General features: G+C 39.8%; 1 protein-coding gene across 3 annotated transcripts in view; it reads left to right on the forward strand.

Moving 5' to 3' along the window:
• LOC101841539 (3-alpha-hydroxysteroid dehydrogenase) overlaps window positions 1–22326 on the forward strand; it is a 44937-nt gene continuing 22611 nt past the window's right edge. The window contains exons 1-5 of one of the 3 annotated variants that reach the window (XM_040755559.1): window positions 1–176; window positions 7693–7860; window positions 9477–9593; window positions 12702–12779; window positions 21411–21533. In XM_040755559.1, the coding sequence (XP_040611493.1) occupies window positions 93–176; window positions 7693–7860; window positions 9477–9593; window positions 12702–12779; window positions 21411–21533 (570 nt within the window). In that variant the 5' untranslated portion in view covers window positions 1–92. The remainder of the gene's footprint in view (window positions 177–7692; window positions 7861–9476; window positions 9594–12701; window positions 12780–21410; window positions 21534–22326) is intronic. The other 2 variants (XM_021228168.2, XM_005071744.4) reach the window with 2 other exon arrangements.

The raw sequence follows: 22326 nt of genomic DNA on the forward strand, positions 1-22326 counted from the left end.
CACTAGAATTTAAGGAGCTGTCATATTTTGCTGGTTTGTAGCCTGTGCAATCAGAAGACTCAAGGATTGCTTAGTTGCATGAATAACAAGCTATGGATTCTGTGTCTCTGCGTGTGACACTAAATGATGGTCACTTCATCCCTGTACTGGGGTTTGGAACCACTGTGCCTGATAAGGTAATTCTTGTGTCTTGGGTATAAGGGTTTACAAAACAAAAAGCATCAAGGATGTGTAGCAGCTGAAGGGGACTTTCAGATTTGTTCCTGTTTGACTGAGTCACAAAAATTCCAGATTAGAGCTACCCACATGTAATAGAGAAGGCTGTCTTGTTATTGTTCTGTGGGGACTTACCATGTGGACAGTACTGTTTATTCTGGGCTCCATTTATCCTTGAGTTTCAGCCTGTTTGGCAATAAGTGGAAAGCAGCCGTTAGTGCTACTGTTGTGCTTGACTTGATTGCAAAGGGATTAGTGACATGAATTATTTCTGAGTTAAGTAATCACTCCTTTCTGGTAGATATGATCCCGATAAAATATTCTTGGTAGAATTTACTAGAGAAGTGGTTTATGAAAAACGATGAGGTTATTGTGTTCTGCTGAGCACCACAGCACAAATTCCAGACGTGTGATGAAATAAGCTTTGCTTTCCACTTTTACTATAGAAACATTTACCTAAAAAGAAAATACTACATTTTTCTGGTGTACTGTACTTTAATAAAGCAACTCTAAATTCTTGCTCCATGTTCCTGTTCATGGCATTTGAATCTAAATACTGCATGAGGTTCTCATGGGAAAATGCCTCCATTCTGATTTTATCCTATGGCTATTCAGAGAGTGGCAAGGACTAGTTCTTGAATCCTGAGTTGCAGTTTTCTCTTGCAGAAGACATAATCACAGACATATCTTGACCTCTTTTGATGGGAACTTTATGTCTTAGCGTACACAGATCGAAATAGTGTTAAGTAACAATGATATTACAACAATAGCAGTCTCAGTAAACCTGTAGAGGTCAGTACAACTTAGAGAAGGACAGGATTGGGTGTCAGAGAGTGCAAAGAGAAAACTTGGAACTGTAAGGATTGCTCAGTAGTTAAAAGTACTGGCTACTCTTGCAGAAAAATTGGTCTCAAGTCCTAGCACCTACACAGTGGCTTACAATGTTTATAACCCCAGTTCTGGGGCATCCAACATCCTCTTCTTACCTCTGCTGTCATCAGACAAGTGATGCATAGACATACATGCAGACAAAACCATCACATGCATAAGATGAAAAAATTTAAATGGAAAACTGTCAAAGAAGAACATTATAATATTTTAGGAAGACTGACTACATCTGGGAAAACAATTCCTGGAAAAATGTGTGGGTTCTTTGATGACTTGAGTTTGATTGATCCCTAGAATATTCATGATGGAAGGAAAGAACTGACTCTCACAGTTATTCCTCAGACTTCCAGATGTATGACACATACAATACAAAATTAGAAAAATTTTAAAGCTCATTTTAATTCTCTGTTGGTAGATGAAATAGATCCATTTACCATGAAAAAAACTCTTTTGGTTATATTATTCACAAATCATTTTTCTTAAAATTATGGAACATAAATGTAAATTATGTATATACAACAATACCTAAAGTACACAATTTTTATTATCTCATTTATAAAAGAAAGAAAACATCAAATTAAAGGTGCCAGCTGCCACATTGAACAAAAGAGTACTATAAACACTTTTATATAGTAGAGATGATATGTGTTTCATTTCTAAGAATGTTTTCTCTCACAGTAGAACCAGAACAAATATTTATGTAAATAGGTATTTCTATGTAACATTTGGGGGTTCATGTAACTGTTTTAGTGACTCATAGCATTATTACTTCTTTTTACTTGTATTAAATATAACATTTTGAGTTCCATGTACATTTAAGTTAATGTCATCATTGTTGGCATTTTTGAAAGGTTTATTTTAATTTCAATGTGTGTGTGTGTATGTATGTATGTATGTATGTATGTATGTATGTGTGTATTATGTATGTATGCATACATGGGGCCATGGGCAAGAGGCCTTGAGGCCCAAAGGTGTAGTATTCCACCGAACTGGAGTTATAGACAGTTGTGAGCCACTTGACATGGGTGAAGGGAAATCAGAATCAGGTGTTAATAAGATACAGCATCATTTCTGTGAACTGTACAAATGCATGTGCAGGTCAAATTCATATTTGACATAATATTGGTTTATTTAGCTCTTCCTGTTTTGCTGAGCTATGCAAATTCAATAATTAAAAAGCAGTGATCAAGTCCTAACATAGTTCACATTTTAGACTTCATTAATAATCAAATGCAAAAGATAAATTGGAAACGACTGCTAACTCCACTTCATCATGAAACCAATGATGAAAATGTACTTTGATGCATCATCATTCAGCAAAACAAGATTATTATTATTTTGGGTTTTCCAGACAGGGTTTCTCTGTGGCTTTGGAGGTTGACCTAGAATTCGCTCTGTAGACCAGGCTGGCCTTGAACTCACAGAGATCCGCCTGCCTCTGCCTCCCGAGTGCTGTTATTAAAGGCATGAGCCACCAAACACCTGGCAAAATAAGATTTTTTTAAAGTTCCTGTTTATCCAAGTCATTCATGAGATAGGTTTTCAATGGACTGTGAAAGCAAAATATTGAATGCTGTTCTCTCTCCTTTATTTTTGTTCTGGTTCCAAGTCAACAGACAGAGAACTGTAGTAGCCACCTGTAGTAGCCCCACATTGTGGCGCTGATCTGTATTAACCCATCTTTGTGCCCCACATTGAGGGGCTTTCTGTAGTAACCCTACTTTGGGGGGCTTCAGTTGGATCCAGCCAACTTGCCTGGCACGTACTTGAGAGGGGGAGTGTGGATAGAGAACCTGCAGGTAAAGATTCTAAGGAAAAGATAGAGACAAGAATGCAACTGGGAGGGAAATCCAGTGAATACTGAATGCCCAAGTTTATTATTCAACATTCTTATATACCTTAATCCAAAAGGAGATGATTGCTTTATCATGATACAAGGAACAAACACACTTTCTTCCTTAATTCTCCAAACACTTAGTTACTACGCCTTAGACTAAATCTTTTGTTATCTGGCCTTGAGGGTGAAGGGTAACCTCACCTTAAAAAGTTTCTTGTTATTTAGATAAGACACACATGCCTAAGACCAAACATCCTACAGTAAGCATACCTTAGACATTTAGGTCTTATGACTTTAACCTTGGAACAGTAAGGATAGTTTTGAACTCTGACCTTAAGCCAAGATGAAGTGAAGTCATTTTCATGGACCCTGACAATTCTTTCTTCTAAATTTAATTAATACCTGCGCTTCTGTCACAGGACAGACAACTGTGTCTGTTTAGGTTGTCTTCTTTCACCTTCCAGCCTTACCCATCATTAGAACACACATTCCATTATGTGTGACCTGTCTTCGGTCACCTGGAAGCAAAAAGATCTTACCTATGTTTGACTACCAGTCTCTGCAATTAGGTTAGGTGATAGTGGGTAACTTGATGCCATGTACCTCTGAGCTAACTTTTAGTTCACAAGCAAGCTTGATAATGCTAAGCAATACATATGCTTTTATGGCTACAATATGTCCTATAAAAGTAAAAGAAATAGAGTTTAAAAGTACACAAAGAGTCTGGATACGGTATGTTATTGTGTTGTCTTTGAATTGTTTGACTGCTGAGGAAGGAGCAACAGCTGTTAAAAGACATTTGATTATAAGTGCTGCTGGATTAATCCAACCTGAATATTTTGAAAATGCCTTGACTTCAAAGTTTAAGTCTAAGGATTTGTTACTTTGGAAAAGAAGTTCTGCTTTTATTTCTACAGAAGATGAAAAGCTGTGGTTTGATTAAGCAAGACCCCCTCAAGCAGTGGCCCAGGTGATCCAATATCATAAATAGCTGAGACCATGCAGACTCACAGACTACTATAACCAGGATTTCGACAGGGTTCTTGTTTTTTTTCAGGATCCCCTTTGGATTGATAGTACCCTGAAACAGCAGGAAGTGGTTTGAAGAGATCTATGCCTGCATTCCCAAATATTGTTTATAAATGTTTGTTTTTATTTAAATGTGGTTGGTTATAAATGTTTAATGGTCAAAATCAATCTCTTTCTAAAGAAAAAAGAATATGATATAGAAATGAACACTTTGCATTGGTTTGGATTTTGGCTTATTGATACAATTTAAGGTCAGTTTTGTTATATGCATATTTCTACTCCTTTTTAGGCTTTCTGTTCATACAGCTCATTTAAAAATATAATGTGTAGTTACAAGCCACAGATTACATAAATAGTCATCTTAATAGTCATAACTTATAGTCATATTAGTTAGTTTTCTAGATATATGGAGATAAATTTGGGATGGATAGTCTTCAAACCTTTCAAAGACCTACAGAATATGGCATTTAAAATGGTTTGTTAACTTAGGATTTTCATGACAGTGAGACACACTGCTCCTGGTAACACCAATTAAACCAGAAAGCAAGATGGGTATCGAAGACACTCATTTTGGAGTTTGCTTTCAACATGGCAGGAATAGTCATTTGGACAAGAAACTGCTCCTGCTTGAACTGCTAGACAGCACACTGTCCAAACTGGACAAGTAGGTTATAAAGAAAAGTGACTGCTGAACTTGCTAAGGAACAGGATGGTCCTTCAAGTTTCCTACTTCATTAAAAAGTTTGCCAGACACTATGGCCTATGGACTGAAGACAGCTTCCCCCAACCTTATAGAGGAACTCTAGGTGACTGTCCAGGCAGTGAAATGTCTCTTTCAATTCCAGAGTTTATATATTATCCTTCTTGGGTCTTTGATGGAGTTGAAGACAGATAGTTATGGTTATGGTTTTCCTAAGTTATGATAGAAGACAAGTTACATATAAAACTTGAGACTCACAAAGGTAATATAGATGATAGAATATTTTCTTTAAGTATTGTCAAATGTTAATGAACTAAATATCGTTAACTATAGTTCTTGCTAACTGTTCCGCTATATATAATTTTAATACATTAAAGTTAAAACCTTCCTTTTTTATTTAGACATAAAAGAGGAGATGGTTGGGGATGCTCTTCTTTATGCTGTGAATATATGTTTCTCTTATTGGTTAATGAATAAAGCTGTTTTAGTCAATGGACAAGCAGGATGTAGCCAGGCAGGAACTATAGGTGGGGCTACCAGACTAGGAGAATTCTGGGAAGAGGGACCCAAAGAGTGAGTTCAGAGAGAGAGACACCATGTAGCTGCTGAGGAAGAAAGAGATCCAGACATTCTCTGGAAAGCCAAGATAATGTGGAGGTACATAGATGAATAGATGAATAGAAATGGGTTAATAATCAAGAGAGAGCTAGCCAATAAGAAGCCTGAGCCATCAGTCCAACAGTTTATAATTAATATAAGCCTTTGTGTGTTAATTTGGAATGGAATGGTGGCAGGACCAGGCTGGATAGAACCATACATCAACAGAGAACTTTATGATGCAAAGGTTCAGGCTTTCTGAGTAAAGGGACATTTCAGTAAGCATCATTATGGTATTGACTTCAACGTGCGATGGTTTTATAAGCAGTTGGTTCTTTTGTACTTGTTCAGCTATGGTTATTTCACTCTCCTCTTACAATTTATTATACATGAATGAGTCTTGGACTAGAATGCAATGCAATATCATCAAATGTTATTGGCCACTTTCACTTGCTGATGTAGGTGTAATTGCAGAATGACCTTTGTAGGATTTATAGGGTTAAAAATAACTTGGTGAATGCTGATGCCTGGGAATCCAGCATGGGACTGATAAAGACCCCCTGAATGTGGGTGTCAGTGAGGAGGCCTAGGTAATCTATTGAGCCTTGAGCAGTAGATCAGTATTTATCCCAGGTATACAAATGGACTTTGGACTCCCATCCAACAATGTGAGATGCACTCTCACCCTGAACTCTTGGGGAGGGTCTAGGCCCTGCCCTGGATTAAATGACAGACTATGGACACCCCCATGGAGGGCCTCACCCTCCCTGGGGAAATGAGGGGATACTGGGGGCGTTGGGGGGAGGGCACGGGAGGAGGGGAGGGAAACGGAGAGAGACCTGGAACTGACTTGTGAAGCAACTTTGTTTCTAATTTAAATTTAAAAATAAATAATAAAAAGATAACTTGGAGAGAGAAAGATCTCTCTCTCTCTCTCTCTCTCTCTATATATATAGAGAGAGAGAGAGAGAGAAGAAGGCAATAAGACATTATTTAGCCTTTGTAATTTCATTGAAAAAAATTTGAAATTCTTATACAGAATAGTTTCCTTTTTTTGCTTTTTAACAATACACCTTTGTGTGTATGCTCATGCAGGTGTCTATGTGTGTACACATATGCACATGCATGTGAGTGCATTCATGGGGAGGTCAGAGATCAGTCTAGGGTATTGTTCTCCTGATGCTGTGCAGTCTTTCACTGATGTCAAACTCTGCAAACAGGCTGAGTTGGCCTGATAGATCTGTCTGTCTCTGCTTCCTCAGCTCTACAATTATAATCTCAGACACACGCCACATTTTTACATGAGTTTTGGGGATTGACCTCATAATCTTTTTTTAAAATAAATTTTATTTAAATTAGAAATAATCTTATTTTGCATATCAATCACAGTTCCCTCTCACCCCCCCCATTCTCTCATGTCCCTCACTGATCCCCTCATCCCATTCCCCAGCCACTCCCTAGGGAGGGTAAAGTCTTCCAATGAGGGAATCATCAAAATCTGTCAAGTCATTTGAGGCAGGACTTAGGCTCTCCCCTGTGTATCTAGGTTAAGAGAGTATTTCTTCATGTCTTGTGCAATAAGTATTTTGCAAACTGAGCCATTTGCCCAGTCCTAATAAAACACACTGTAAAACTTAGATTTAAGCATGGGATATTAAGAGACAGAGTAAGATACACCCAAGTGTAGGTGTGGATTTTTTAAGGTAATGTCACCTTTTTTTTATACTAGCTATATATACCATTCAAGTGAAGTTATTTTCTTCAAAGGTTAATAAGATATCTAAATAAGTTCATGGAGTGGTTTCTGATACAGTGAAACTATTTCTCAGGGATCCATGAAACAGGACATCTTAACTGTACACAAAGTTAACACTCTTGTTTGAGATGCCCAGAAAATATGTGGGAAAATAAACAATGTTTCCAAAGGTATAGATATGCCAGGACTTAGGACGAATTTATTGCTGTTTTAACACAATATATCTGAATATGAAAGGAGTGATATAATATTATGGTAAACACAGCACACGCTGCCAACTGTGCTGGAATTCTTGATTCTCAGCTGGTAAGAGGCTTCAACCAGACACCAGAGTAATAGGTTCCATTCCCTCCTGTGTATCATCCTTATAAGTTTTCCTATCTTTCTGCACTGTCTCAATTATGCCTGTGAGTCTTTTGATGAAATCTGAATTGGGAGATATTTTACAGGATCTCTAGTACCAGTGACACAAGGATTTCTCTGGACTGAGCACATTTGGGAGAGGCCCACCTCTGGGGCTGATTGGAAGAGATCCAGAAAAGTTTGAATGGGTTTATCACTACACATACAGAGCAACTCCAAGTAGGAGAAGTTGATTCCCTGAAATGCCATTGTTTGTGTTTGAAATGTCTTTCATTACACAAATACTATTTTTGGTTGCTCCTTTAGGTTCCTAAGGATAAACTTATCAAGGCAGCCGAAATAGCTATAGATGCTGGATTCCGCCATTTTGATTCTGCTTATTTGTATCAAATAGAAGAAGAAATAGGACAGGTCATTAGAAGCAAGATTGCAGATGGTGTTGTGAAGAGAGAAGACATATTCTATACTTCAAAGGTATTTTGTACATGGGATGCTTGTGGGCCTATTTAATGTGGTTGAACTGAGTAGACAATGTGCATTTGGGTTAATCCCTGTCTCATGCATTATTACTTATTGTTGTAACTTTTATTCACACACATTCATATTAAAGATAAGATGAAAAATAGATAAATGTGTCATTGTTATCACGATGGAGTTAAAATTTATGGCTTTCATGCAGTTCTGAATCTCAAGTCAAGGCAGTGTTGGTTACCACAAAATGTAGAATCAGAGCTTGGCTATGATTCAATAGTGACCATTGCTGAGGAATTGAAGACTTAACAGAACCAGGAGGCTGTAGGTTATGCTACTCTGGGGTGGCCTTTACTAGCATTCTGTGGAGCTTTTAATTCAATTAACTCGGGGAGAGAAACAATGAAAAACAAAACATTTCTCATCACCATCACCAATGTGCTCAGAAGACAGAATGTCATGAACAAATAGGGGTTGTTTGCACAATACCCCTGAGCACACTAAGCTTCATTGTTGAGGAGGGGAAAAGGAGGAGGCATCTTGCCTGAGATATTTCTTGGGCAGGTGGAGTCTTTTGTCCTAGGGTAGTAAATAAAGTTCTATGGGAGCAGAGTTCACACAGAAGGCTAGTATATGAAAGTCTATTATATGCAGGTTATAGGGTCTTTAAGAACCATAGCTCTAATATTAAAGCAAATAAGAAACAGTTTATTTTGGAGCCATTTTGAGTAACTACTGCATAGGAACACAGATTTAGGTTACCCCAAATTCTATGTTCCAACATTGAAGCAGTTTCATGAAGTTTTATATTTTTTACAGAACAGAGAATTTCATTAATCAATGCACATTTAAAATACATTAGTGTGTATATTAGAGAGGCAGGTACATTAAGATGGGGGAAATTTTGTATAGGCTTAATGTGCTATTAATGACATTCTTAGCTTTTGGATTGGTGGAAGCTAGTTGCCTGATAAGTTAATATAGTCTCAACAATTTTTTTATCTATTAGACACAAGATGTTCTGATACAGAGGTGAACAAGAAATGGCTGTTCTAGAGGGCTAGCCTGAGATAAACCTCTGGACCTGCAGCATCCCAACCTCACTCACCACAGTACTAAAGTTCCAATCAGTCAGTCTCTGCAGACACAGCTTCTTTTCGGGAGATTTGTTCATAAAGGGCACAATTAAAATTTATTCAGTTAAGTTCAGCACACACTAACTTGCCTCCAAAAGGGATTTCCTTCAGCCTTCAGTTATGTGTATTGAATAAGTAGTACTAGCGCTTCCTGCATGGTTGAATGCATTAGTGATTAGACCAATCCATGTATTACTTTGAAAACTCAGCATTATTATTAGAGAAAACAATTCTTTCTCTTTAAATATTCCATTCCATGTTCAGTAAGTAAACTGATAATAACAAAGTATAAAATGATGTTTTACATAGCTAAGTGGCAGGGCATTGAACTACACACACAATGAACTTTATATGTGAAAAAGCAATAAAGAGAAAGACAGGACTGTGCTTCCAACTGTAGAAAATTGTTTCCTTGTTAGATAAAGTAATCCAACAACAGTAGATGAACTCTGAGTTTACAGTTTCATTCTTTAACTTTGACAGCTTTGGGGCACATTCCATCGACCAGAATTGGTTCAATCTTGCTTGGAAATGTCATTGAAGAAAGCTCAATTGGACTATGTTGATCTGTATATTATTCATTTCCCAATACCTCTGCAGGTGAGCAATCATTGTATTCAAAATTATTTTATTAGTGATGCCCATATATAACCAACAGTTATGTGGAAATTTAAGATTTATATTCTTGAGTTAATGTACAGGTTATTCTGATGAAAATCATAAATAATTTCCAAGTCTCAATATGCATAGTTATTTTTCAAGCCTTGATACACTGCTTTCTGCTTGTGAAAGAAGATAATTTTGGGTTAAAATCAGGGTTTTCGATTTGGTTCCATTGGTCTACCTGCCTATTTTTGTGCCAATACCAAGCTGTTTTCAGGACTATAGATCTATAATAGAGCTTGAAGTCAGGTATGGTGATGCCTCCTGAAGTTCCTTTATTGTATAGGGTTGTTTTGGCTATCCTGGGCCTTTTGTTTTTCCATATAAAGTTGATTAATGTTCTTTCCAGGTCTGTGAAGAATTGTGCGGGAATTTTGGTAGGGATTGTGTTGAATCTGTAGACTGCTTTTGGCAAGATTGCCATTTTTATTATGTCGATCCTACCAATCCAAGAGCATGGGAGATCTTTCCATTTTCTGGTATCCTCTTTGATTTCTTTCTTTAAAGACGCAAAGTTATTGATATACAGGTCTTTTACTTCCTTGGTTAACATTATCCCCAGATATTTGATGCTGTTTATGGCTATTGTAAAGGGTGAGGTTTCTCTGATTTCTTTCTCAGTCACTTCATCGTCTGTATATAATAGGGCCACTGATTTTTTTGAGTTTACCTTGTATCTTGCCACTTTGCTGAAGGTGTTTATCAGCTCTAGGAGTTCCCTTGCAGAGTTTTTTGGGTCACTTATGTAAACTATCATATCATCTGCAAATAGCGAAAGTTTGACTTCTTCTTTTCCTATTTGTATCCCCTTTATCTCCTTTTGTTGTCTTATTGCTGTAGCTAGGACTTCAAGTACAATATTGAAGAGATATGGAGAGAGTGGACAGCCTTGTCTTGTTCCTGATTTTAGAGGAATTGCTTTGAGTTTCTCTCCATTTAGTTTGATGTTAGCTGTTGGTTTACTGTATATTGCCTGGGTTACCTATGGGGTCCTGAGCAGTGGATCAGTGTTTATCCCTTGAATACTAACAGACATCGTGTGTCCATAACACAAAGAGGGTTGTTCTCTCTGCCTGGACTCTTAGGGAAGTGCCTGGACCCTATCCTGAGTGAAATGATAGACTCTAGATATCCCCTATACAGAAGGAATTGGCAATAGGGTGGGAGGATGGGGGGGGATGGTGGGGGGTGCGGGAGGAGGAGAGGGAGAGGGAACTGGGATTGACATATAAAACAAGCAATTTAAAATTAAAATAAAAAAGTAAAAAAGAAGATAATTTTGTGGTTTTCTGCATTAGAAACTTGGTAAAATCACAATAACCATAATCAAGGCATAGTTCTGATTTGTTCCCTGTGGGTTTTTTTTTTGGTGTGTGTGTGTGTGTGTGTGTGTGTGTGTGTTTGTGTGTGCATTCATGTATGAAAGCACACTTGTGTTTGGTTGCTCATGCACGTGTGTGCTTATTCATATAAAAGACAGAAAACAGTCACTGTTGCTGTTTTTTTAGATGTCGTCCATAATTTGCTTAAATCAAGGTCTTCTAATGGCCTAGAAATCTGTATAGGCTAGATTGACTAGACAATTAGCCCCAGGAATCTACCTGTCTCTACCTTCCCAGTCCTAGGATTGCAAACATGTACCACTGCACCTGGCTTTACACTGTTTTCTGCTTGTTTTACATAAGTTTTGAAGGTCAAACTCAGGTCCTTAGGCTTTCAAGTACAATGCTTTACCTATTAAACCATCTCCTCAGTTCCCCTTCATTTGTTGAAGGTGTTTACACGCAGTTTTGGAGATTAGTAAAACAGCCACACATATGTCTCACAATGAGGTCACATCATCTCTCACAATTGCACTTTGAAAGCAGATCTGGTGGTACTCAGTTTGGGTGGGTGTCCTAGTTAGTTTTATCTGTCAACTTGACATGGCCCAGGGCCATCTGAGGGGGTCTCAGTTGGGGCCTGAGGGAAGTACCATCCCTCTGCAGGTAGTCCTGGCCTGTATAATGAAGCCAGTTGATGAATGAGGAAGGGAGAAAACCTGTGAGCCACATTTCTCCATGTTTTCTGCTTCAGTTTCTGCTTGAATCACTACCGTGACTTCTTTCAATGATGGATTCTGATCTGGAAGTATAAGACATCAAATAAACCCCTTTCTTCCAACTTGTTTTGGGTCATGGTGTTTATAATAGCAACAGAAAGCAAACTCTAACATCTGGTTCTCATACTACCAGCCCTTGGAGATTTGGTGACCAGACATTCTTTCTCTTGATAGTTTCATGGTGGTGGGGTTTTTTAGATGGCATTTACCCATTAATAACTTGCTATGCAGAATTCTTATGAAAATTACGTGAAAAACTTAAGCTAGTTTGTGCAATGGAGGCTATCACATTACATAACTGAGAAGTCCAAGACATGACTACATTTAAAAGTATGAAAAACATCAGCTTCAGAAATATTTACTCAATTCCTTATCTCTACATACTGTTTATTTAGCATGGCACTATCATTTGCTATTGATAGAAGATATGGTCTGTGACAATTAAAAATTCATGATTGGTAAAACTTGAGAGCTACTCTAGCTTTCCAACCTCCATTAATCCTGAAAAGAAAGTCTGTGTGATGGCCCAATTTGATTGTGCTTGCCCTCATACAGTTATATGTCCACTGAGATAAGGAATGTTTTATTCAAATCATAATCCATTATTGCCAGATACCAAATCCATATAATTATTGGATTTACCAAAGTGATAAAGGAATTTTCCTATAGGGAAATATAGGGGCTGAAATGGTAAATGAAGCCATACAAGATGCCATTAGGACTTTGGAGAAAACCATTTTTTTAATTATAAGGAAAATATAAAAGATTAAGGGATATCAATCTTTAAACTTTAGTCCTTTGTCACTCCAAATGCAAAGCATCTAAAATATTATCTTAGTTACTTGGGAAGGCTTCATGGTCTAGACTCTGAAGGACTTGACAGTCTAACGAAACGTGGTAATGTGACTTCAGTGAAGTCTTTAAAATTAATGATTCTATTCCAGCCTGGAGATAAGATTATTCCAAAGGACGAACATGGAAATGTGTTGATAGACCCAGTGGATCTCTGTGACACATGGGAGGTAAGTCCTTTGAGGGAAGAACGCAGAAGAGGATGTAAGAGGATCAGTCAGGTATGACTTCTACCTGTGAGAATGGAATACATGTTGCTCAATCGAGAAATTTGTAGCTTTCATAAGAGGAGGTTTTGATGGAGTTATTGGAGGAATTCATTGCTGGAAAATGATATGAATGGAGAAGAACTGAGGGCAAGGGTTCGACCAAACGTCACCCATTTCCATTTTTCTTCCCTCCCTCCCTCCCTCCCTCCCTCCCTCCCTCCCTCCCTCCCTCCCTCCCTCCCTCCCTCCCTCCCTCCCTTCCTAGCTCTCTATCATTTACATCCAAGCCACAGTCTCTCTACCCTCTCTCTCCTCCATGTCCCTCTCACCCACCTCCTCCCTGCCTCCTCTATATCCACTCTTTCTCCATTTGTATTCAGAAAAGGGCAGGCCTCTCATGGGACATTGAAAAAAACATGGCATATCAAGTTGTGGTAAGATTAACCACCTAAACTTGTGTTAAGGTTGGGCAAAGCAACCCAGTACGAGGAATAGAACCCCCAAAAAGCCAGCAGAGTCAGAGATAGCACCTGCTCCCGCTGTTAGTTGCCCCACAAAAAAATTAAGCTACACAACTGTCACATATATGCAGAGCACCTAGGTCAGTCCCATGAAGGCTCCCTGGATGGTGGTTTAGTTTCTGTGAGCTACTGCGAGTCCAGGTTAGTTGATTCTGTGGGTTTTCTTGGGATGCCTTGGCCCCTCTGGCTCCTACAATCTTTCTTTCATCTCTTCAGCAGGATTCCTCAACCCTGGCATAAAGTTTGATTGTTGTCTCTGCATCTGTTCCCACTAGTTGCTGCGTGAGGCCTCTCTTATGAATACTGGGCTAGGAACTAATCTATGCATATAGGAGACTTCCCTGAGGCATTGTTACATTGACTTTCTTTTTCTCCCGCCATGTTTGGTTCTATCCTAGGTCTCTGAACCACCCAGCCTCTGGGTCTTGGTGTTGCAGGCAGTGTCAGTGGTGGACTCACTGTCACTCTCCTGGCAGAGGTCTCAGGCTGAACCAGTCATTAATTGGCCACTCCCACAGTCTCTGTGTCACACTCACCCCAGCATATCCTATAGACGGTTCAGACTATAGATTGAAGGTTATGTGGCTGAGTTGGTGTCCCAGTCTTTCCACTGGTAGTCTTTCCTAGTCACAGGAGGTGGCCTACTCAGGATACCTATCCCCTTTGCTAGAGGTCTTAGCTGGGGTAATCTTTGTAGATTCTTGGGAGTCTCCCTGTACCAGGTTTCTACCTAACCCCTAAATGACCTCCCTTGAATCCACTGTCAGTACTTTGCCCCCACCCTCCATCCACCTGATCCCTCATGTTCTCATCTCTACCTGCTCCCAGTCCACCCACAAAATCCCTTTCTCGGAAGATCCAAGTGTCCTCTTGAGCTTTCCTTATTATCTAGCCTCCCTGGGGTATGGGAATTGTAGCATAGTTATCCTTTATTTTACAGATAATATCCACTTATAGCACACCACATTTGTCTTTCTGCATGTGTGTTACCTCACTCAGGATGATTTTTTTTCTAATTCCACCCATTTGCCTTCAAATTTCATGGTGTCTTTGTTTTTTAAAACTGAGTAATTCTCCATTGTGTAAATGTACCACATTTTCTTTATCCAGTTTTTGGCTGAGGGACATCTAGGCTGCTTCCAGTTTCTGGCTATTATGAATAAAACTACTATGAACATAGTTGAAGAAGTGCCCTTGTGGTATGATTGAGTGTCCTCTAGGCATATGTCCAAGGGTGGTATAGCTGATTCTGGGGGTACATTGATTCTCAGTTTTCTGAGAAACCACCATATTGATTTCCAAAGTGGCTGTATGAGTTTGCATCCACTCCAGCAATGGAAGTGTTACCTTTGCTCCATGTTCTTTCTAGTATGAGCTGTTGCTTGTGTTTTTGATTTTAGTCATTCTGTAAGGTGGAATCTCAGAGTCATTTTTATTTGTATTTCCCTGATGGCTAAGTGTAGATGGAAGTTTCTGTCTTGCCCTGTCCTCCAGCTGTTCAGTCCCAAATAAACACAAGAGACATATATTGATTGTAAACTGTTAGGCCTATTGCTCAGACTTATTACTAACACCTTTAAAAATTATTTTTAAATTTAAATTTAAATTAGAAACAAGGTTGCTTCACATGTCAATCCCAGGTCCCTCTCCCTTTCCTCACCTCCTCCCACCAACACCCCCAATATCCCCTCATTTCTCCAGGGAGGGTGAGGCCCTCCATGGGGGTGTCCATAGACTGTCATTTCATCCAGGGTAGGGCCTAGACCCTCCCCCAAGAGTCCAGGGTGAGTGTGTATCTCTCATTGTTGGATGGGCACCAAAGTCCATTTGTATGAGAGGAATAAATACTGATCTACTACCCAAGGCCCAATAGATTGCCTAGGCCTCCTCATTGACCCCCACATTCAGGGGGTCTTGATCAGTCCCATACTGGATTCCCAGCCATCAGTCTGGGATTCAAGAGCTAACCCTTGTCAAGTCAACTGTTTCTGGGGGTTAAACCAGCCCAGTCTTAATTCCTTTGCTCATCAGTCCCCCCTCTCTGTCACTGTGTTCCTTGAGTTCAGCTCAGTGTTTAGCTGTGGGAGTCTGCCTCTGCTTCCATCAGCCACTGAATGAAGGTTCTGTTTCCTAGACTCTCTGGCTGTGGGACTGTAGGCTGGCACTCCCCTGATTCATGTCTAAAATTGATAAATGAATGAGTACAAACCATGTTTCTCTTTTTGTGACTGGGTTTCTTCTAGTGCCTTCCATTTGCCTGCAAATTTCAAGATTACATTTTTTTTCCACTGAATAGTACTCCATTGTGTAAATGTACCATATTTTTTCTATCCACTCTTAAGTTGAGGAGCATCTAGGTTGCTTCCAGGTTCTGGCTATTACAAATAATGCTGCTATGAACATAGTGGAGCAGACATCCTTGTTGTATGAATGCGCACCTTTTGGACATATGCCTAAGAGTGGAATTGCTGGGTTTTGTGGTAGACTGATTCCCATTTTCCTGAGAAATCTCCATACTGATTTCCAAAGTGGCTTTACAAGTCGGGACTTCTACCAGCAGTGGAGGAGTGTTTCCTTTCTCTACATCCTCTCCAGCTTCAACTGTCCTTGGAGTTTTTGATTGTAGCCATTCTTACAGGAGTAAGATGCTATCTCAGAGTTGTTTCAATTTGCATTTCCTGGATGACTAGGGATGTTGAGCACTTTCTCAAGTGCCTCTCAGCCATTTTAGTCTCCTCTATTGAGAATTCTCTATTTAGTTCTGTACCCCATTTTTTGATTGGATCCTTTGGTGTTTTGGAGACTTGCTTCTTGTGTTCTTTGTAAATTTTGGAGATCAGGACTCTGTCAGATGTGGTGTTAGTGAATATTTTTTCCCACTCTGTGGGGTTCCTTTTTGTCTTGCTTACTCTGTCCTTTGCCTTACAGAAGCTTCTCAGTTTCAGGAGGTGCTACTGGAGTTATGTTCAGGAAGTTTTCTCCTGTACCAATTCGTTCAAGGGTGCCTCCCACTTACTCTTCTAACAGGTTCAGTGTGGCTGGATTTTTGTTGAGGTCTTTGATCCATTTGGACTTAATTTTGTGCATGGCAATAGACATGGATCTATCCACATTCTTCTACATGCCAGCATCCAGTTATTCCAGCACCATTTGTTGAAGATGCTTTCTTTTTTTCCATTGTATATTTTTAGCTTCTTTGTTGAAAATCAGATGTTCATACATGTATGGGTTAATCTCAGGGCTTTCAATTTGATTCCATTGGTCTACCTGTTTATTTTTGTGCCAATACCAAGCTGTTTTCAGGATTATAGCTCTGTAATAGAGCTTGAAGTCTGGGATGATGACGCCTCCAGATGTTGCTTTGTTGAATAAGGATTTTTGGCTATCCTGGGTCTTTTGTTTATCCATACAAAGTTGATTACTGTTCTTTCAATGTCTGTAAAGAATTGTGCTGGGATTTTTAATATGGATTGTGTTAAATCTGTATATTGCTTTCGGTAAGATTGCCATTTTTACTATGTTGATCCTATCTATCCAAGAGTATGGGAGATCTTTCCATTTTCTGGTGTCTTCTGTGATTTCTTTCTTTAAAGACTCAAAGTTCTTGCTATACAGGTATTTCACTTGTTTGGTTAGCGTTACCCCAAGGTATTTTATTTTGTTTGTGGCTATTGTAAAGGGTGATGTTTCTCTGATTTCTTTCTCAGCCCTTTTATTGTCTGTATATAGCAGGGCTACTGATTTTCTTGAGTTGATCTTGTAGCCTGCCACTTTGCTGAAGGTGTTAACCAGCTGTAAGAGTTCCCTGGTAGAGTTCTTTGGGTCATTTATGTAAACTATCATATCATCTGCAAATAGTGAAAGTTTGACCTCTTCCTTTCCAATTTGTATTCCCTTGATCTCCATTTGTTGTCATATTGCTCTAGCTAGAACTTCAAGTACAATATTGAAGAGGTCTGGAGAGAGTAGACAGCCTTGTCTTGTTCCTGATCTTAGAGGAATTCCATTGAGTTTCTGTCCATTTAGTTTTATGCTGGCTGTTGGTTTGCTGTATATAGCTTTTATTATGTTTAGGTAAGTTCCTGTTATCCCAGATCTCTCCAAGACCTTTATTGTGAAGGGGTGTTGGATTTTGTCAAAGGCTTTTTCAGCATCCAGTGAGATGATCATGTGATTTTTGTTTCTAAGCATGTTTATATTGTGGATTACATTGATGGATTTTCATATATTGAACCAACTCTACGTGCTTGGGATGAAGCCTATTGGATCATGTTGGATGAGTTTTCTGATGTGTTCTTGGATCCGATTTGCCACTATTTTATTGAGTATTTTTGCATCAGTGTTCATGAGGGATATTGGTCTCAAGTTCTCTTTCTTAGTTGTGTTTTTGTGTGGCTTGGGGATCAAGGCAATTGAAGCCTCATAGAAAGAGTTTGGCAAAGACCATTCTGCTTCTATTGTGTGAATATTTCCAGAAGAATTGCTATAAGCTGTTCTTTGAATTTCTGGTAGAATTCTGCACTGAGGTCATCTGGCCTTGGACTTTTCTAGTTGGGAGACTTTTGATGACTGCTTCTATTTCTTTAGGGGTAATCGGTCTATTTAAATTGTGTATCTGTTCTTGATTTAATTTTCGCAAGTGATAGCTTCCCAGAAAATTGTCCATTTCCTTTAGATTTTTAAATTGTGTGGAGTATAGTTTTTCAAAGTATTACATGATGATTCTCTGGATTTCCTCAGTGTCCATTTTTATGTCTCCCTTTTCATTTCTGATTTTGTTAATTTTCATGTTCACACTCTGTCGGTTGGTAAGTTTGGATAAAGGTTTGTCTATCTTGTTGATTTTCTCAAAGAACCAACTCTTCGTTGCATTGATTCTTTGTATTGTTTTCCTAGTCTCTGCTTTATTGATTTCAGGCCTCTATTTTATTATTTCCTGGCATCTACTCTTCCTGGGGGAGTTTGCTTCTATGTGTTCTAGAGCTCTCAGTTGTGCTGCTAATTCTCTAGTATAACTATTCTTCAGTTTCTTCATGTGGGCACTTAAGGCCATTAATATTTAGGGATATTAATGACCATTGACTGCTCATTCTTGTTTGTTTTGGAATAGTTGATGGTGGTGGAATTAAATGTGAATTTCCACATCTTTTCTCTTGGCTGTTGGTAAAGTGGGATTATGTATTGCCTATGTTTTTCTGGTTGTAGTTAACTCCCTTGAGTTGCGGTTTTCCTTCCAGAACTTTTTGTAGGACTGAGTTAGTGGATACTTATTGTTTAAATCTGGTTTTGTCATGGAATATCTTGATTTCTCCATCTATAGTGATTGATAGTTTTGCTGGGGTATAGCAGTCTGGCCTGGCATCTGTGGTCTCTTTGTTTTGGTATAATATCTATCCAGGATCTTCTGGCTTCTAGATTTTCCTTGAAGAAATCAGGTGCGATTCTGATAGGTTTGCCTTTGTATGTTACTTGGCCTTTTTCCTTTACTACTCTTAATATTCTTTCTTTATTCTGTATGTTTGGGGGTTTTACTATTATGTGGCGAGGGTATTTCCTTTTGTGGTCCACTCTATTTGGTGTTCTGTAGGCTTCTTGTACTTTCATTTTCATGCCTTTCTTTAAGTTGGGAAAGTTTTACTCTATGATTTTGTTGAATATGTTTTCTGTCCCTTTGAGGTGGATTTCTTCACCTTCTTCTATACCTATTATTCTTAGGTTTGGTTTTTTCATGGCGTCCCATATTTCCTGGCTATTTTGTGTTAGGGATTTGTTGGACTTAAGATTTTCTTTGGTCGAATCTATTTCCCCTAGTGTATCTTCAACACATGATATTCTTTCTTTCATCTCTTGTATTCTGTTGGTTATGCTTGTATCTGTAGTACCTGACCATTTGCCCAGCTTTTCTATTTCCAGCATTCTTCAGACTATGTTTTTTTTAATTGTTTCTATTTCAGCTTTCACCCCTTGTACTTTTTGAATTGTTCCTTGTAATTTTTGCTTTGTCTTTTCCTCTCTTTCTTGCATTTGTTGAAGTTTTTGGTTTGTCTTTTCTTCCATTTCTTGCATTTTTGCATATTTTGGATTTTTTCCTCCATTTCTTGCAATTCTTGTATTTTTTGCTTTGTTTTTTTCTTCCATGTCTTTAAGATATTTTCTCATATCTTCTTTGAGAGCCTCTATCATTTTCATGAAGTTGCTTTTAAAGTCTTTCTCATCTGCTTCTTCTGCAATGGGCTGTTCAGGTCTTGCGGGTATAGATTCTCTAGGTTCTGGTGGTGTCATATTGGTTTTTTTCTGTTGGTGGGTGTGCAGAAGGAGTCTCTTCCTCCCCTGGTGGGTATGTGACCCCTTTCTGGTGGGTGGGAGCAGGTCCAATACCCTGGTGGCTTTCCTCTTGTATGGATGGAGTCTGTCCTAGTATTGGGATCTTAGCAAACTCGGTACGCTGGACCCTTGCCTTGCCTGTCTCATGGGTGGAGACTGGGACTTGGAAGTTGGCAGTCTCTGGGTGGGCTGAATCCTGTTGGTGTGGGACTCAGCTCTGCTGTCTGCAGTCCTCAGGTCTCCGGTAGTTCTGCTCAGGCTACGAGAAAGCAGGCTGGAGACAGGCCCATACTTATGTCACCTGACCTTTGGGTGGAGAATGGACTTGAAAGATGGCAGTCTCTGGGCAGGCTGAATCCCATCGGTGTGGGATCCTGATCCACTGTACTCCGTCCTTAGGTCTCCGGCGTTTCTGCTCAGGCCACTGGAAGTTAGGCTTGCCTCACCTCCCCTGTCCCATGGGTGGAGACTGGGACTGGGAAGCTGGAAGTCTCTGGGTAGGCTGAATCCTGTTGGGCTGGGATCCAGCTCTGCTCATTGTTTGTATTTTTATACTTACTTTTAGGTATCTGGATTGGGAGTGATTATAGGTGTAGGTGCCAATTTCAGAATTTATCTTTGTTGGGTGGATGTTTCCTTCCTTAGATTTTGTTTCCTCTCTAGTCTCCTAAAGACGATATTCAATGCAGAGAGAGAGAGTCGCACAAACTAGGAGTTAGAAGCCTGGCTGGCTTCCAAGAGAAAAAAGGGAGGTTCCTTTTCCTTTCACTTCCTTTTATATCTACCTGTGTCAGTTTACATGTCCCCACCCTCATGGGCGGATAGCTTTGTGGGGTTCACTCCTACAGTCTCCTATATCCTGTGGCCTGTGGTTGAGTAGATGATCTTCACTCACATTAGGGGTTGGACTTATGATGTCCTGGATGGCCTCTTGTCCAGCAGGGGGTTGCTGCCCCAAGTTTTTGGCTGATGTTCTGGTTAGGTATGTGCATGGCTTCTGATCTGGCTGAGGTCCTCTGGGGTCCAGATGCTGGACTAGCTACTCATGGAGAAGGAGATTTCTGCCAGGTTTTCAGGGAGTAAGCCTGGTCTTTGGGGTTCACGAAGTTGGTCTGGCCTCTGGGGATCAGGGTTCTGGCCTGGACTCTGATAGGGTAGAAGGCTTCCACCAGAGGTGTGAGCCAGGATATGGTGATAAGGAGAGGAGGGGTAGTTGGAGTTATGCTGGTCAAACACAGGTGGGATGGGGGGGCAGTATTACCTGGGGTTCAGGTTGCTGGTCTGGTTTCTGGGGATTGGATGGCTAGGTATGGGATAGGAGGTGGTGATAAGGATAGGTGGAGTGGTTGGGGTTATATTGGGCAGGCATGGGTGGGGTGGAGGGTTTTACTTGGGGTCCAGGTTGCTAGCCTTGCCTCTGGGGAGTGGAAGGCTTCAGCTAAAGGTGTCAGCAGGGATCACATGGCAAGGAGAGGAAAGGAACTTGAGCTTATGCTGGTTGGGGCAGGTGGGAGTTGGTTGGGGTGGAGGCTTACCTGGTTTTCAGGATGCTGGCCTGGCCTCTCATGTCACCTATTTCCTAAGGACACAGGAATTGTTTCTTGCTTTCACTTCCTCTGCTCCTTAGTTTCTCTACAAATTCTCCCTTTCTAGACTGTCAAAGCCAACATTTCTTGAAAGTAACCCTTTTAACACCACTTCTTAGACAAACTGTACAATTTATCCTTTACTGTCTCTTCCATATCAGGCCATGGAGAAGTGTAAGGACGCAGGACTGGCCAAGTCTATTGGGGTGTCCAATTTTAACCGCAGACAGCTGGAGATGATCCTGAACAAACCAGGGCTCAAGTACAAGCCTGTGTGCAACCAGGTGAGCCCTTTCTACTCCTTGATCTTTTATGCCTACATTTGTTCTTCTTGTACCACTAACTCATATCTATTTGTTGTCTAGTCCTGTTCATTTTACCTTCATTGGGCAGAACTTTAAAAAGTTTAATCTCTTTGAGAGGACATAGAAGTCCCTTCATTAGCGGTATGAGAAAGATGGTGGTGCATTAGGGGCTAGCTTAGGGTTAATTGGATACAAAAATAGATCAGGAAAAGACAATCAAAGGAGGCAGTGGTAATAATGTGGCCTTTGAGAAGAAGACACCCTTCTCATCTATGAGAAACAATTGGATGAAGAAAGATGCTGTGGAGGGAACTGTGTACAGAAAGAAAGGTCCTAGAAAGAGTGTGGGCAGTAAAGAATGATGGAGCCAAAGTAAAAGATCGATGGTACAAACATACATGTTAGATGGTTGTGTCCTTGGTTCTGACACCTCTGATTTCAGATGTATTAACTACAATCATAGGTATAGGGAAATTAACTGGGAGCTATCAGATTCATCTAGATTTGTGAGATATCCTACTTAGTTATAGAGAAATCATGATGGGAATTTTGGACAGAGCACTTTGAGGTGTCCTTTTGCCAGACCACACACATCATAGTCTACTCCTTTCTGCTTTCTGACAGCAAATCAACTGTTTACACACACACACACACACACACACACACACACACACACACACACACACACACACCCCAGTACATATGTTGAAGTCAGAGGACTACTGGAATTGGTTGGTTCTCTCTTTCCAACATGTGGGTCAGTAGGAATTGA

This window comes from Mesocricetus auratus, unplaced genomic scaffold (genome assembly GCF_017639785.1).
Source record: "Mesocricetus auratus isolate SY011 unplaced genomic scaffold, BCM_Maur_2.0 Super-Scaffold_100013, whole genome shotgun sequence".
NCBI classification, from domain to species: Eukaryota; Metazoa; Chordata; class Mammalia; order Rodentia; family Cricetidae; genus Mesocricetus; species Mesocricetus auratus.